The 16,492-nt window shown below is 38.5% G+C and overlaps 1 protein-coding gene across 1 annotated transcript; it reads right to left on the bottom strand.

The window, feature by feature from the left end:
* Window positions 1-259: 259 nt before the first annotated feature.
* On the bottom strand, window positions 260-14,405 carry LOC121388466 (glutathione S-transferase 1-like). The gene is made up of 5 exons (XM_041519853.1): window positions 14,234-14,405; window positions 10,792-10,884; window positions 5,185-5,300; window positions 3,946-4,053; window positions 260-656 (listed from the first exon to the last, which is right to left on the bottom strand). Exons 1-5 carry the CDS (start codon window positions 14,364-14,366, stop codon window positions 480-482), a joined length of 627 nt encoding a protein of 208 aa, XP_041375787.1. The 5' UTR covers window positions 14,367-14,405; the 3' UTR covers window positions 260-479.
* Window positions 14,406-16,492: the final 2,087 nt, after the last annotated feature.

Below are 16,492 nucleotides of genomic sequence, written 5' to 3'. Positions count from 1 at the left end.
TGTCCATTTGCAGGTGTGTAGATTAACTAAACTCAGTGTCCATTTGCAGGTGTGTAGATTAACTAAACTCAGTGTCCATTTGCAGGTGTGTAGATTAACTAAACTCAGTGTCCATTTGCAGGTGTGTAGATTAACTAAACTCAGTGTCCATTTGCAGGTGTGTAGATTAACTAAATTGAATGTCCATTTGCAGGTGTGTAGATTAACTAAACTCAGTGTCCATTTGCAGGTGTGTAGATTAACTAAACTCAGTGTCCATTTGCAGGTGTGTAGATTAACTAAACTCAGTGTCCATTTGCAGGTGTGTAGATTAACTAAACTCAGTGTCCATTTTCATGGGCTGAAACTAGGGTCTGGGCCTTTAAGAAATCAACTGTTCTTCATCTTAGGTGGTAATGCTGTAAAAGGTTTTGGTTTCATGCGATCCGACAGTTTTTTAATTTATTTGTCATCCTTTTTCCCCGCTGCAGGTTTCGGGATCAGACTGTAGTGTCGGGTCTCTTCTCGATCCAGGCGGCTATCTTGGGATGTGTTTCGATCTTCTTGAAGTTGGCCATCAGCAGTTTGTACTTGTCGTCGTCAAACACACTGTTGTTGACCGAATGTTTCCTGGTGCTCCACATCACATCAAACACTGCCATGTCTGCAACCGTTATCTGAAAACAAAACGACAAAATAAAATTTCCTTCAGGCTCCAGGCAATCCATTAAACTTCCGTATGTAGTATGCAGGCATCGAAATAAATCGAGAATGTTTGTTCAGGTTACCAGGAGGTTACCACATGTCAAGTAAGTCGAGAACGGTCGTTCAGGTTACCAGGAGGTTACCACATGTCAAGTAAGTCGGGAACTGTCGTTCAGGTTACCAGGTTACCACATGTCAAGTAAGTCGGGAACTGTCATTCAGGTTACCAGGAGGTTACCACATGTCAAGTAAGTCGAGAACGGTCGTTCAGGTTACCAGGAGGTTACCACATGTCAAGTAAGTCGGGAACTGTCGTTCAGGTTACCAGGTTACCACATGTCAAGTAAGTCGGGAACTGTCATTCAGGTTACCAGGAGGTTACCACATGTCAAGTAAGTCGGGAACTGTCGTTCAGGTTACCAGGTTACCACATGTCAAGAAAGCCGAGAACGGTTGTTCAGGTTACCAGGAGGTTACCATATGTCAAGAAAGTCGAGAACGGTCGTTCAGGTTATCAAGAGGTTAACACATGTCAAGAAAGTTGAGAATGGTCGTTCAGATTACCAGGTAATTACCACATGTCAAGAAAGTTGAGAACAGTCGTTCAGGTTACCAGGTTACCATATGTCAAGTAAGTCGGGAACTGTCGTTCAGGTTACCAGGAGGTTACCACATGTCAACAAAGTCGAGAACAGTCGTTCAGGTTACCAGGTTACCATATGTCAAGAAAGTCGAGAACGGTTGTTCAGGTTACCAGGAGGTTACCACATGTCAAGAAAGTCGAGAATAGTCTTTTAGGTTAGGTTACCAGGAGGTTACACATGTTAAGAAAGTCGAGAATGGTCTTTCAGGTTACCAGGATACCACATGTCAAGAAAGTCGAGACCGGTTGTTCAGGTTACCAGGAGGTTACCACATGTCAAGAAAGTCGAGAATAGTCTTTTAGGTTAGGTTACCAGGAGGTTACACATGTTAAGAAAGTCGAGAATGGTCGTTCAGGTTACCAGGATACCACATGTCAAGAAAGACAAGAACGGTCGTTCAGGTTACCAGGAGGTTACCACATGTCAAGTAAGTCGAGAACGGTCGTTCAGGTTACCAGGAGGTAAGAAAGTCATAATCAAATATCAGTGTGTGCTGTGTAGGGCGTCTATGAGTCCAAAATATTAGACTCGAGTACTCGAGGGTAAAACCCAACCCGGACCCGGTAGACGATAATGAGACTGAGGAATAAAATAACATAGTATTATGCATCTTAATTCCAGCACTCAACATGGATGGCAAATCATGCCATTGTATTGCATTCCAGACGTTCTCATAGCCCTCTAATGTAACCGGCTGCAAGCATATGGCAAAATGACGTATGAATTATGATTAAATGAGAATGCTCTTCCTTAATTGGATATAGGTACGTTAAAATGTTATCCTATCCTATTCCTTGCACGGGTACCAGAGTCCTGTGAACGGACTCTAGTCTTGCTAGACTCGACCCATGCACGAGTACTCGTGGAGGTCCTAGTGCTGTGGGATTTTATAGTAATATAATGTAAACATGATAAATGTGTCGTAATTAAAAATTACAGTATACGGACAAAATAATAATTTATCGATTGATTTAATGCTGTTTTAATCAAGAGGATTTTTTTTTTTTTATTAGATTTGTGTGAGTAATGGGCAACTGAAACGACCATTCGCACAATATCAGACAGAAGTCAAGATATATCTTATTCTGCTTTTCCTAAAATACTCATGTTTTAAAACGGAATAGCAAATCAAATCTTCCAGTGTGGCGCAATGAAAGGTGCAATAAAGCACGGAATAGCGAAATTCACATTTAGCTATTCCATCTTCACTCGATCATGCCCCAACGCTATTCTAGAAGAAGAAAAAAACTAAATTTACAAATGAAACAACTTTATTAACGAAACTAAAGCACCAGGTGTCTTCAATTCTAGTTCTCGTTGTTGAGTACACTGACACACACTTGCCTGACCATGAAGCTGTTTTGTGTAGTGTTTTATTTAACGACGCACTCAACACATTTTATTTACGGTTATATGGCGTCAGACATATGGTTACGGACCACACAGATTTTATGAGGAAACCCGCTGTCGCCACTACATAGGCTACTCTTTCCGATTAGCAGCAAGGGATCTTTTATTTGCGCTTCCCACAGGCAGGATAGCACAAACCATGGCCTTTGTTGAACCAGTTATGGATCACTGGTCGGTGCAAGTGGTTTACACCTACCCACTGAGCCTTGTGGAGCACTCACTCAGGGTTTGGAGTCGGTATCTGGATTAAAAATCCCATGTCTCGACTGGGATCCGAACCCAGTACCTACCAGCCTGTAGACCGATGGCCTAACCACGACGCCACCGAGGCCGGTGTATCATAACAAAGTAAGTGGATAGGCAGGTAGCATGGTACTAAAGTTCTTTAATAGAACCGGCCTCGGTGGCGTTGTGGTTAAGCCATTGGACATAAGACTGGTAGGTACAGGGTTCACAGCCCGGTACCGGCTTCCACCTAGAGAGATTTTTAACAACTCAATGGGTAGGTGTAAGACCACTACACCCTCTCGTCTTTCACTAACCACTAACAACTAACCCAGTGTGTGCCCAGGACAGTGTGCTTGAACCTTAATTGGATTTAAGCATGAAAGTAAGTTGAAATAAATGAAATGGGATATTGCATTCTCTGAAGCTGGGCTAGCTCTGGCATTTGCTAATTGCAACTTCTTAAAATCAATTGGCAAATTTTATTTCCTATAATAATTGATATTTTGCTTGAAAATAATTGGATTTCTGTAATTGTTTAAGTTTAAGAAATAATTTGGCGATAATGTTCTTATCTAGTGCTAGCCCTGCTGAAAGTTAAAGTTTGTTTTGTTTAACGACACTACTAGAGCACATTGATTTATTAATCATCGGCTATTGGACGTCAAACATTTGATAATTTTGACACATAGTCATAGAAAGCAAACCTGCTAGTTTTCCATTAGTCGCAAGGGATTTTTTATATGCACCATCCCATAGACAAGATAGCACATACCACGGCATTTGATATACCAGTCATGGTGCACTGGCTGGAGTGAGAAATAGCCCAATGGGCCCACCGACAAGGATCAATCCCAAACCGACTGTGCATCAAGCGAGCGCTTTACCACTGTGCTAGTCCCGCAACCTCCCTGGATGAAGGAAAAGTGCTTCTTAAAATTCACTTTTCCTAAGAAAAAAAAAGTATTTTGCAGAGACTCACATCGTTGCCGACAAAGACTCCATGTTCTCCGTTCTCCTTCAGCCACATCTCCATCTTGGCGCAGAACTTCGGGTAGTCCTCTTCACCCACCTTCTTTTTCAACTCTTCCTGGAATCATTTAAACAAAAAGAAGAAATGTTTTTATTTAATGATGCACTCGACATATTTTAACTGTGGTTATATTGCTTCAGACATATGGTTACGGATCATAGAGATAATTACTGTAGAGAGAAGGAAGGAAATGGCTTATTTAACGACGCACTCAACACATTTTATTTACGGTTATATGGTGTCGGAACATATGGTTAAGGACCACACAGATACTGAGGGAGGAAACCCACTGTTGCCACTTCATGGACTACTCTTTTCGATTAGCAGCAAGGGATCTTTTATATGCACCATCCCATACACAGGACAGCATATACCACGGCCGTTGATGTACCAGTCGTGGTGCACTGGCTCAAGCGAGAAATAGCCCAATGGGCCCATCGACGGGGATCGATCCCAAACCAACCATGCATCAAGCGAGCGCTTTACCACTGGGCTACGTCCTGCCTCTTACTGTAGAGAGAAAACCTGCTGCAGCCACTCAATGGACTACTTTTTTTCAATTAAAAGTCCAAACTAAATTGTTAACAACTATGATAAATTACTCTCCTACCTTTAATTACTGTTTGATTTCCCCCACGTTTTGTCCTGATACAAATCTTGATAAAACTATTACAGTGACACAGATTCCACATATGAGACTGTAACAATGTCACTGGTATCGACTTAGCTGAGATCGCATAGGGCAAAATACATGCAGTTTTCTGCCATCTGCCATTTTGCTTATTTATGGGAACAGTCAGGGTTCGAATTTGTGCCTTAAAAAATCAGACATTGTTGACCGCAATAAAAATGCCATGGTGCCCTACATAATTTGCCACCTGCGATTCTTTGCCAGTTGCAAGATCTAAAATGTGGACTGCTTTTCACAGGTCATTATTTCAAGCCCTGTATAATATGTATCCTTAATTGCAAAACAAATATTTTAAAATTTGTGAATGAATTGATGGTTCATCAAAACAATTTGCGAAAGTTTTTTAATTTCAATTTTTAGTAACCAATCAGGCTTGAAACCACTTTCACCATGGTGACCCTCCAAGTTTTTGTTATAAAACTGAAGACAATAACATTTGCTGTGCCCCAATTAATAAAATTTCGACCCCTGACCATAACTACAAAGTAATAAAGTACCTTCTTTGTCTCATCTTTCTCATGGACAGCTCTGACCCACGCAGTGATGAAGTCCATTATGGACTGAATGACTTCATCAATCCTCGCCTGTTGCCAGATGTCAGCACCATACAAGTCTGTAAAAACATTGGTAAATATCTAGCTTCAAACATTATGCAGGGCTCGAACTTAACGACGGCACCAACGGCAACTTCTGTTGCTAATAAATATAAATTGCCGTAGGTAGAGATAATTAATGATGGCATTTTTGTGCCGCTGGTAAAACTCCTTAACAATGGCAAAATGTATACACCTGCTATACATAATCTGCCAATATATAACATTTTTTTATTTGAAATATGTTTACATCCAGCAAAGTAACGTTTTAATCATATTTATTTTCTGTAAATGTCACTTTATAAAAAAATATTGCCATAGGCAGGCTCAAAATTGCCATCGGTGGGCTGTTTCACCCATGGCAATTCTTAAGTTCAAGCCCTGTTATGTACACATAGTGGGCCAATTATGACAAAACACACAAAATGCACAGAATCGAATGTGATAAAACACACAGATCTGGCAACAGATGATATAAAGCATTCGCATTCTGTCACATTCACCTCACCATGGAAACAGTGTTTCTGCTAGAAAAACATTTTTGATAATGCCACTATGAAACTGAATGCAACCATAGTCAACAGGGATTATGGGAGGCCTCCCTCTGAAAGAAAATGGGTTAAGTTTAGGGTTAGGGTTAAGAAAATCATGCAGTAATGATAAAAAGTAATTAATTTTGTCAAAAGGTTAACTTAAAATTAAAAAAATCTGCAAAATATTTTGGGTATAGCGCTATACCCTTTTTACCCGCTGGCAGCAACCCTGCCAAACCCAGCTTTGGTGTGTTTTGGGCCTTAGGCAAAGCTAAGTTAGCTCTGGCACTTGCCAAATTCACCAATGAGACACGGTAGAACCAAGTAGACATTGAGGTCGCTGACTGAGATCGAGAGCGCAAAGAAACATTTCTAAGGCATTCAGGCGTGTGCTCCCCCATAACATTTTGAAATCTAGATGTCCTGAATGCAATTTCCTGCATTCTACAAGTAAAATTCATCTCTGCCTTAAGATTTTTTACCAATAATAGTTTTGATTCAAAATTATCCAGCCAACCCTGCCTAACAATTGCCAAATTTTATTTCAATCTTGCAAACATTTTTAATATAATTGGTATTCAAACTTGATTTATACACAAATTTCTACTCAGTATCTTCAGGGCTTGAACATAAGAATTTGTCTCCCACGGCAATTTTTAAAAGAATTAACATGGGTGAAACATCCCACTGATGGCTATTGTGAGCCTGCCTATGGCAATTTTTTAAAAGTGACAATAAACATGACTGAAATGGCTAGAATTAACATGGGTGAAACATTTTGCTGGTTTGTAGACATATTTCATTGTGAATGTGGCAAATGAATTAACATATTGGCTATTGTGAGCCTGCCTATGGCAATATTTTAAAAGAATTAACATGGGTGAAACATCCCACTGACGGCCATTGTGAGCCTGCCTATGGCAATTTTTAAAAGAATTAACATGGGTGAAACATCCCACTGATGGCTATTGTGAGCCTGCCTATGGCAATTTTTAAAAGAATTAACATGGGTGAAACATCCCACTGACGGCTATTGTGAGCCTGCCTATGGCAATTTTTAAAAGAATTAACATGGGTGAAACATCCCACTGACGGCCATTGTGAGCCTGCCTATGGCAATTTTTTAAAAGTGACAATAAACATGACTGAAAGGCTATTTTGCTGTTTGTAGACATATTTCAAATGTGCAAATGTTAAATATTGGCAGACAATGTACACCAGGTCTATATATATTGCCATTGTTGAGGAGTTTTACCGATGGCAGAAAAGTGCCACCGGTGATGATCTCTACCTACGACAATTTATATCTCTACCTACGGCAATTTATATCTCAACGACGGCAATTGTCGTCGGTGCCCTCGTTAAGTTTGAGCCCTGAGCTTCAACCATCGTGTCAGAAAAACCATATACAGTCAGACCTCGTTACAATGACCACATTTGAATTGTCGTTATATCGAAATTGCCATTATAAATATTTTTTTTATTTAATGACACCATTTAATCATCAGCTATCAGTTGTCAATAGTAGCAAGGGATATTTTATAATTATATGCACCATCCCACACAGGATAGCACATACCACATCATTTAATATACCAGTCGTGATGCACTGGCTGGAACTAGCCCAATGGGCCCACCAACGGGGATGCATCACAGACCATTATTAAATATTAAGTATATTATTATTAATCATAGCACATTTACTGTCAATCTAACTGATTGGTACCTACTTCGTTTACAAAATGTCATAAAATTAGTAGACTTGATTGTTTGAAGTTAATCCTTTAACTGAATGAGACTAAAGACTGTGGCCAATGGAGGGGCAGGCATATTTATCAAGCTCCCTTCAAGAAATACCCTAACTGCAAAAGTACCAACCGGCACCCACAGTTCCAACTACAATGCAGAAACCCATGCACTTATTCAGGCTGCTACAATGATCAAGGATGCAAAAGAAGACTGTCAACAAGTTGTCTTCCTCACAGATGCTCTCTCAGTCCTACAAGCCTTGCAAGGGGAAAAACTTCCTCACCTGAATGAAGCCATGCAAGAGGTAGCAAAGGAAAGACGAGTAGCTCTACAGTGGATCCCAGCACATTGTGGGATTCCAGGAAATGAGGAAGCAGACAGGCTAGCCAAGCTAGGAGCTAATCATGTACAGCCCAGCAACAACATTAGCTTCTCAGAGAAGAAAACCTTGATAAAGGCAGCCAACAGACCCAGGACAGAACAAGATGATTACCACCTTCTCAGTCGCTTGGAACAAGTAACTCTGTTGAGACTCCGGACAGGCCACAACCGACTGAATGCTCACATGTTCAGAAAGTTTAAACTTGCAGCAACACCAACCTGCAGTTGTGGCCTGGAAGACCAAACAGCAGAACACATCTTACAGGCGTGTCCAATTCATCAAGACCTGAGACAAGCTGAGTGGCCAATCGAAACTGCCATACACACCAAACTCTATGGAAAGAGAGGCGAACTGGAAAAAACAGCTCATTTTATCTTACAGACTGGACTATTGGTCTAAATTGTGAAAGAGAAAAAAAAAAAAAAAAAAGACTAAAGACGTATTATCAAAAGCAATACACGTCCACAGATTTAGCCGACATCAGTAACTCTGACATCATGTGACACTGTCGGCTGGTGACGAAATCAAGGATGACAAACGGCTGTGTGTACTGCCAATGTGCTACAGCATCTGTGATTATATAATGTCATTGTAAAGAGGTGTTTTCAGACATCGGATGCACGTTTGTTCCCAATTTGCTCTACACAAAGCCTACACAAAGTTTCAGCTCAATATTCTGAAGTATCACCATAACAATGTCTGAAAAACTATGTGGGACAGACAGACGGACTGCTAGACTGGCAGACAAACCAAAAGGACCCGTCAGTTGGAGCCTTAAGGACTAATGAGTATTTAGGGGGAGGGGGGGTGGGGGGGAGGGGTCCCCCAGATATATATATATATATATATATATATATATATATATATATACCAATGTATTTATAATGTATTTATAATAAATGATACATGGCATACTTCTCACATCCCACAAACAGGATAGCATACACGACGTCCTTTGATGGATCATTGGTTGGGACGGGAAATAATCAAACGGGCTCACTGAGGAGGATCGAACTTTCAGCAAATGGAACCTCAGACAGACGCACTTGTTACATTATCCAGGTCATTTGGGGACAAGGATTTTTATATGTAAAATCCGGAAAAAGAATTCATTTGAGCGGAACTCTCAATCCCGATCCCCCCTGGCTACGGGCCCGACATGGTACTTAATATGTTTGCTTCAAACACAGTACCTTATGACTGCGCATAATAAACCCTCATGAGTTTATAATAAAGAGATCATCCTGAATTTGTAGCTATATTATCAAGCTTTCGGCTAGTCTAATCTGTTATAAATAAAACTTACATCTTTCTTAGGTATATGCAATACAGTTACATTTCTGACCATTCTCAGGTCGGTAGCAACCAAGAAGTCGGGGGGGGGGAGAGAGACTATAGGCCCACTTTTATAAACCCGGTTTAAAATATGGCTTTCCCCCCCCCCCCCCCCAACTAGACTGTGTCCCTCCACTACAGATTGTGCCCCCAACTCCAGATATCATTCCTACGGGCCTGATTCTAATGTTTTATATACCATAGCTCAACTTTCATATGTATCATTTAATTTTATTCCAAATACCGAACAAAATTTTAAATAACTTGGTGAAAAGAAATCCCGACAAGAATCCTGAATGTATTTATCTGTATAATGCTTTATAAATATTTAAATTATGTTAAATACAATAAATATCTGCATACATACACGCGCACACATTAATAATATTTCAGCCCATATCTGATATTTATTGCGTACGAATCCGAACCGATGGTTTGTCGGGCATTAACAACAAAATATTTTGTGATAAGCAATAATTCATAAATGTCTTCAATAAGTCTTGTTGGATGTCGACAGAATTTTCGGGTTCCCTACTGATGGAATAATTAATCATGGAGATATTCACATTCCTATTGCGTGGCCTCCCATTATCTATGCCCCCCACCCCAACTTGTCCACAGGTCTATTTCTGCGAGATCTCGCGGTTTGCGTCCTCGAGTTACCCCACAACGGGCACATGCTCAGTGGAATGTGAAAGAGGTCTATTCCCTTTTTAGTTTTATTGGGAGTTCCCACCCTTTTGTTACTGACGTCATGTATGATTTACAAATTACGTCACATCGTATTTGAAATATTATACAAGATTGCCTCTAGTGATTTCCCTGGAAATTAGGCAAGGCATGGTAGACCAAACACTTTTGGGGCATTCTCACCATTTTCGGGGCACTTGTTTTTCATTAAAAATACACAAAGATTAATTGAAATAAACAGTAATGTAATTTATGTGCTTGCTTTAATAAATGAATGGCAAAAGATATAAAAGGCACATTTTATTAATTAATAATACCTTTTTGGGTGTTTTATAAAGGCAATTTTAGAATTAATTATTGAAAAGGCTTGTTTAATCTCAGGGCAGCATGGCACTGATTAAGGCAAGATGGTGCTAGATTATTGAGGCATGGTGCTGCACCATGGTAAAACAAGCTAGGGAAAACACTAGCCTCAGAGTACGATTCTTAACATTAAGTAAATCCATGAAAGGTGTTTTGATCATAGATTTAACAAAGTGTTGTTACAATGTTAAATTAAAAAACGTTTTTTGTAAAGCATAAAAGAAGGTATGTAATAAATACAGAACTCCACACTTTGTTTTTTCGCTTCCTATTTATTAGTATTACACTAGTTTATTTTGTGCAAGAACATACCACTCGACTACTACGTGGTCTCAGGTATATATATTCTTGATGAACATAAATAGGAAGCGAAAACAATGTATATGAAGTTCTATATATATATATGTATCGTATTGGTCACCATACATGTATGTATTTCATTACATCTCTAATTCGTACCATATTTCCTAGCTAGGAAGTTTGTAATAGCAATACTCTGTGACAGTTTCTTCCCATCGACCTCAAGACACGGCAGCTGACCAGTAGGAAACGCTGAAAGCAAAAATGGAAGAAAACTACTAAAATTATAGAAAAAATAAACATTATATGATTTAAAGAGATTATTACCCTTGTGTGTTTCGGTATCATCTATATCATATATTAGGAATAAAAATAATGTATTATGCTCCAATAATATAATTTTTATTCTCAATATATGATATTGACGATATCGAAACACACAAGGGTAATAACCTCTATATATTATTATCATGCAACCATGCTTCCTATTGACCTGATAACCCCTACATGATAGGCCTAATTTGAAGTGTTATCAGTTCACTAGGAAATGAGTTGTGCGCATATGACGGATATTTGCTCAATTTTCAGGTAGATTTTTTTCTCATTTTTCAAACATCCATTTACAGCAATAATTGTTGAACTGCATAAATAAATATAACATTTACACTTCCTGTAACGTCAAATTACCTCTTATTTTTCAATTCTCCATTATTTGCTCCCATTCGGAACTAGCCAGCATTTTGAATTAAACATTTTGAAACAAAAACACAAGTAGCTTCCTGCAAAGAATGTTTACATTGGAACAGCGTCTGACGTCACAGTCACTAGCAGCCAGTGATGTAGATCTTCTTTAGGTCACACATAAACTTGAGTTTATTTTCACAGAATTTTTTTTTTTAAATTGTAATGTTGTGACACAACAGACTTTGAAATATAATCAAAGTAGTTTATTTAAAATTTGAAAACATATATAACTTTTAAGCTGGCTATGTCATTCCCAAGATGCTTTTAGACACTTGCTATGTGCGACTTCCAGTACTAGTTTCTACATGATAAAACTAATAGTTTCTATACCGCTTTTGACTGAAACATATTAAAAAAAATAACTTGAAAGGGGTTGTATGATAAAAAAAATATCAGGTTACTACGTTTTGATATCGTGGTTATTTGTGAATCTCGCCTGTTACACCATTATCTAAACCTTGCCAAATAACCACGATATCAAAACGTAGTAACCTGATATTCTATATTTACCTATATGGATAAAACTATCTTGATACATATCAAACTGATACGTCCCATTAGAACGTCAAGTAGGACCGTACATGACGTCATCGATTGGCGCACTACAACCATACATGAAGGTCAACCAAATGAGTTCAATGATATAAATTAAGATCGATTATGGGTAATAAATATGATATTAAAGTAAACTCGCTACCATTTCATATCATGTTTATGTCTCATGATAACTGAAAATTATTTCACTCAGAACATAAACATATGGCCTGGTACTTATAAAACTTTTAGTCTAGACTCGAGACTCTAAGCCATATAAATTGTATGTGTGTGACATCATTAGCGACTTAGTCTGGACTCTAAATAAGCACGGGCCAGGAACCAAATGAGTTGAGTGTTATATAGAGGTTATTACCAGAGTGGTTTTCGGTATCGTCAATATCATATATTAGGAATAAAAATTGTATTATGCGAGCCTCTGGCGAGCATAATACATTATTTTTATTCCTAATATATGATATTGATGATACCGAAATACACGGGGGTAATAATCTCTTTATCATATAAGCTCAAGCTTATTACAACGTGTTTTTGTAAACTGTACACGCAACTTTAATTCCAGTCCGCCATTACTAGATATTCAAATGACGTAAGAATATGTGTCGCAGTGTATTTTTGAATGGAAATGGCGTCAAACCCGAATGACGTCATTTTGGATGTCCTTACATCAAAATAAAGTTATGCCTAACGTTTTTTGTTTTCTGAATGCTGGACAGCTTTCAGTGTCAAATTGTCATTGAAATGTTTTTATTTGATAACTATGAATGCATACGTCAATTATGGAGTGTCACCCAAGTATGTTTGCTTAAATGTCAATAAACCTAGTGCCAAGACCTCGACTAATTTACATCTAATTTGCAAAGTTATATAATTCTTAATATATGTGATCTGAAAAATATCACATACTTTGATTGCACTGAAAATGTAAGATATTATATGATAAACATAAATTAAGATCGATTATAGGGAATAAATAGGATATTAAACTCACTACCATTTAGTATCATGTTATGTCCCCTGTGAAATAATTTCAAGGCTTGTAACAAATGAAAGTTATCTCATTCTGGGACATAAACATGGTATGAAATAGAAGCTCATTTCAAATCCTATAAATAACATATTAAGTTAGTATTACTATTAATTACTAACATTATCTCACATCATCTATTTCAAATTTAACCGGCCTCGGTGGCGTCGTGGCAGGCCATCGGTCTACAGGCTGGTAGGTACTGGGTTCGGATCCCAGTCGAGGCATGGGATTTTTAATCCAGATACCGACTCCAAACCCTGAGTGAGTGCTCCCTGAGTGAGTGCTCCGCAACACTTAATGGGTAGGTGTAAACCACTTGCACCGACCAGTGATCCATAACTGGTTCAACAAAGGCCATGGTTTGTGCTATCCTGCCTGTGGGAAGCGCAAATAAAAGATCCCTTGCTGCCTGTCGTAAAAGTGTAGCCTATGTGTGACAGCAGGTTTCCTCTAAAAACAGTGTCAGAATGACCATATGTTTGACGTCCAATAGCCGATGATAATATAAAAAATCAATGTGCTCTAGCGGCGTCGTTAAATAAAACAAACTTTACTATTTCAAATTTAAAAAATGTTCTGGGTTTTCGGCACAACATTGATTACAAAAACAAATCAGGTTGCTTCTAATCCCAGATTTTTCTACCCATTTGCTAGGCTACTATCATTCACTATCAAAATAATAGCAGTGGCATTGCAATTGGGAGTAAATTTTCCTTCTATTAAATTACAAGCCATTATCATTAACATAGTATATTCTTAGTCACTTAAAAGGGGTTTACTAACGTGCATATGTTAAAAACAATAATGCAATTACTAATTTATTATTTAGCATACTTGTTTTGTTAATAGTGAAGCTGGCTTCTAATAATAATATATATTTTGTAGTTTAAAAACCTCCCACTGAATCTGTCTTGAAGATGAACTATTATGATTTTTGTATCTTCTGAATTAGCCAAACATTATCATTATGGTCTGAAGCTACCATCTCGCAATGGCACGTTCACAGGCGTTTCATTTGTGCGCTTTTTTTATATTCATACAATAATCTTCTACTTAAACTGGCCAACATCATAACAGAAAGAGAAATCTAACAAATAAAACCAAAACAAAGAAGTAATATCTACTTTTTAAATAATTTTCTAAAAAATTTCTACATTTTCTTCGCGTCTGAAATATTTCGGAATTGTTCGGCTATCTTCGTAAACTAATCAATTTCAGTCACGTTCCGAGTTACCTGCTCTGAATAACAATGGCATAAATAATTATACTCACATGGTTTCACACTTGGCCATGTCTCTCTAGTGTACCTGACATCTTCATACGTCACATCCTTGTAGGCAAATATCAGGCGCATCAGTTCAGCGCGACCACGAGCATCAAAATAGTACAGCTTGTAAGACGACATTTTCTTGATCACCGCTGAAAAGTCCAATTTGGCGGGAAATCCCGAGCAATACTAGCGAGCAAGCAAACGTAATTTGAGCCATGGTCAATGCAAGTCATGATGAGGATGCGTTTTACGAAAATACCTGAATATGGATAACAACTTTTATTTATTTCAGACGTTGAACCATACCAAAGCTAAAACGTAACCTAACGTTGGCTGAAATGGCACCCAAATCTATCAACACACACACCCCCCCCCCCCCCTAAATTTTGCGACAGTAATATTTTTATTATATAGGCATATTAATTTTCTCTTTTTTTACGATCTCCTTCCAAACCTCCCCTTCTACGCCATATAACCGTAAATAAAATGTGATGAGTGCGTCGTTAAATAAAACATTTCCTTCCTTCCAGACCTCCCCAAAGTTCCCTTGTCATGTCATGTCATGTCATAGGGTTTTACGTGCACATTCAGAACAAGCTGTTGTAGCGCACGCCTGTCGTGGGCACAAGAGCCGGCCTTGGCCGGCTACTCCGTCCACGACAGGAAAGGTGGGGGGGGGGGAGGGGGAGAAGAGGAGGGACCGCCTGCACTGGCAGGTGCAAGGGAGCACCAGCAGCCCGATTAAATCGGTAGCAGGCGGGTGGGGAGTTCCCTTGGCATTCCGCCTCATGTTATTGCACTCCACTCCCCCCACCCCCAAATTTAAAAAAAAAAAAATGAGAAGGATTTTCTGGATCCGCCACTGTCTATGCTGCCAGATAAAGTACTAGGCCCTAAGTTCCTTAAGATTGGTTTTGATACAATCAAATTAAAAGGATCACACATATTCAAAATGGCCATCTAAAATTGTAGCTTTTTGCATTAAACTCTGTAATAAATTGTTTATTAATAAACTTTAAAAGACAATGTTTTAACTTAGTTTTTGATAATTAATGAGTATAAAATTAATCTTAGGGATATAGCGTTCATGAAAATATAAGATGACATTTCCAAACAAGATGGCGGTAATTTCAAAATGGCCGCTAATTAATCACTGAAGTTGTATGTCTTCCGAAATATAATCCGTAACCTTTGGTTTTTGGTTTTTGCGTTATGTGGCGTTACAAGGGGGTGGGGTGTGGGGGGAGGGGGTGTGGGGTGTGTGTATTGAACAGCGAATATGAACCAAGTGGACCTTTTTCTATTTTGTTTTTGCACCACCAGAAACTCCATATGTATAAACCTGTAGGCCTATGTTTTAGTTCTGAAAGCGGACCATTTGCTTCAGCGGGGTGTGTGTGTGTGTGTGTGTGTGTGTGTGTGTGTGTGTCCGAACCCCCCGAACCCCCCTAGCCTACGCCCCTGCAGTCAGATTCGTGCTTACAAATGTGTTGAATTAGAATCTATAATATATTGTATATTAATAAAGGTTTGATTTTGTTACTTGTTTTTTTTTATATGATTAATAAGTATAAAATGTATCTTAGGGATGTAGATTTCATGAAAATATAAGATTACATTTTCTAAAGCTGGTCCAAACAAGTAATCATTGGAAATTTATATACCCTGAATTCCTACTCTTAGGAAGCTGACTTTTAGTGTCAAAACCTTGGTTTATGGTAACATCATTGAGTTTGTTTTACGGTTAGATATATAGAACACAAATATTCAAAATGACTGAAAAATGGCTGCTTTTTTCAATAAAATATATTGTTAAAATTGTGTATTACTAACGTTTTGATAGTTACTAAGTATCAAATGATAACAAAGTTGGTGCAAACAAGATGGTGGTAATTTTCATATCTTTATAGCTATCAAATAAAATGACCTTATGTCATGACCAGCATATTTATGCAATGCAAATTTGTTCTACCCAAGAAATATTCTTGGATGTCAAGGGCACCAATGAGAGTATTGATTCTTGATCCGTACAAGGTTGGTGATCTTACAAATCATCTACCCAGGGCCGTAGCTAGGATTTTTTGTTGGGGGGGGGGGGGGCAAATGAGTAGTTAATAGTCTAAAACTCCTTAAACGGTTAAGAAGAAAGTTTTCTTTAAGTTTCTATAATGCTTTCCGAATTTTTTCGGTAGGGGGCAACTGCCCCCCTTGCCCCCCTGCTAGCTACGGCCCTGCTACCCTGTAGAAAACCCCAGATAAGA

This window comes from Gigantopelta aegis, chromosome 1, assembly GCF_016097555.1.
Source record: "Gigantopelta aegis isolate Gae_Host chromosome 1, Gae_host_genome, whole genome shotgun sequence".
NCBI lineage: Eukaryota > Metazoa > Mollusca > Gastropoda > Neomphalida > Peltospiridae > Gigantopelta > Gigantopelta aegis.
Note: the sequence above shows the minus strand (reverse complement) of the source record. Positions and strands in the feature narration are given on the sequence as shown.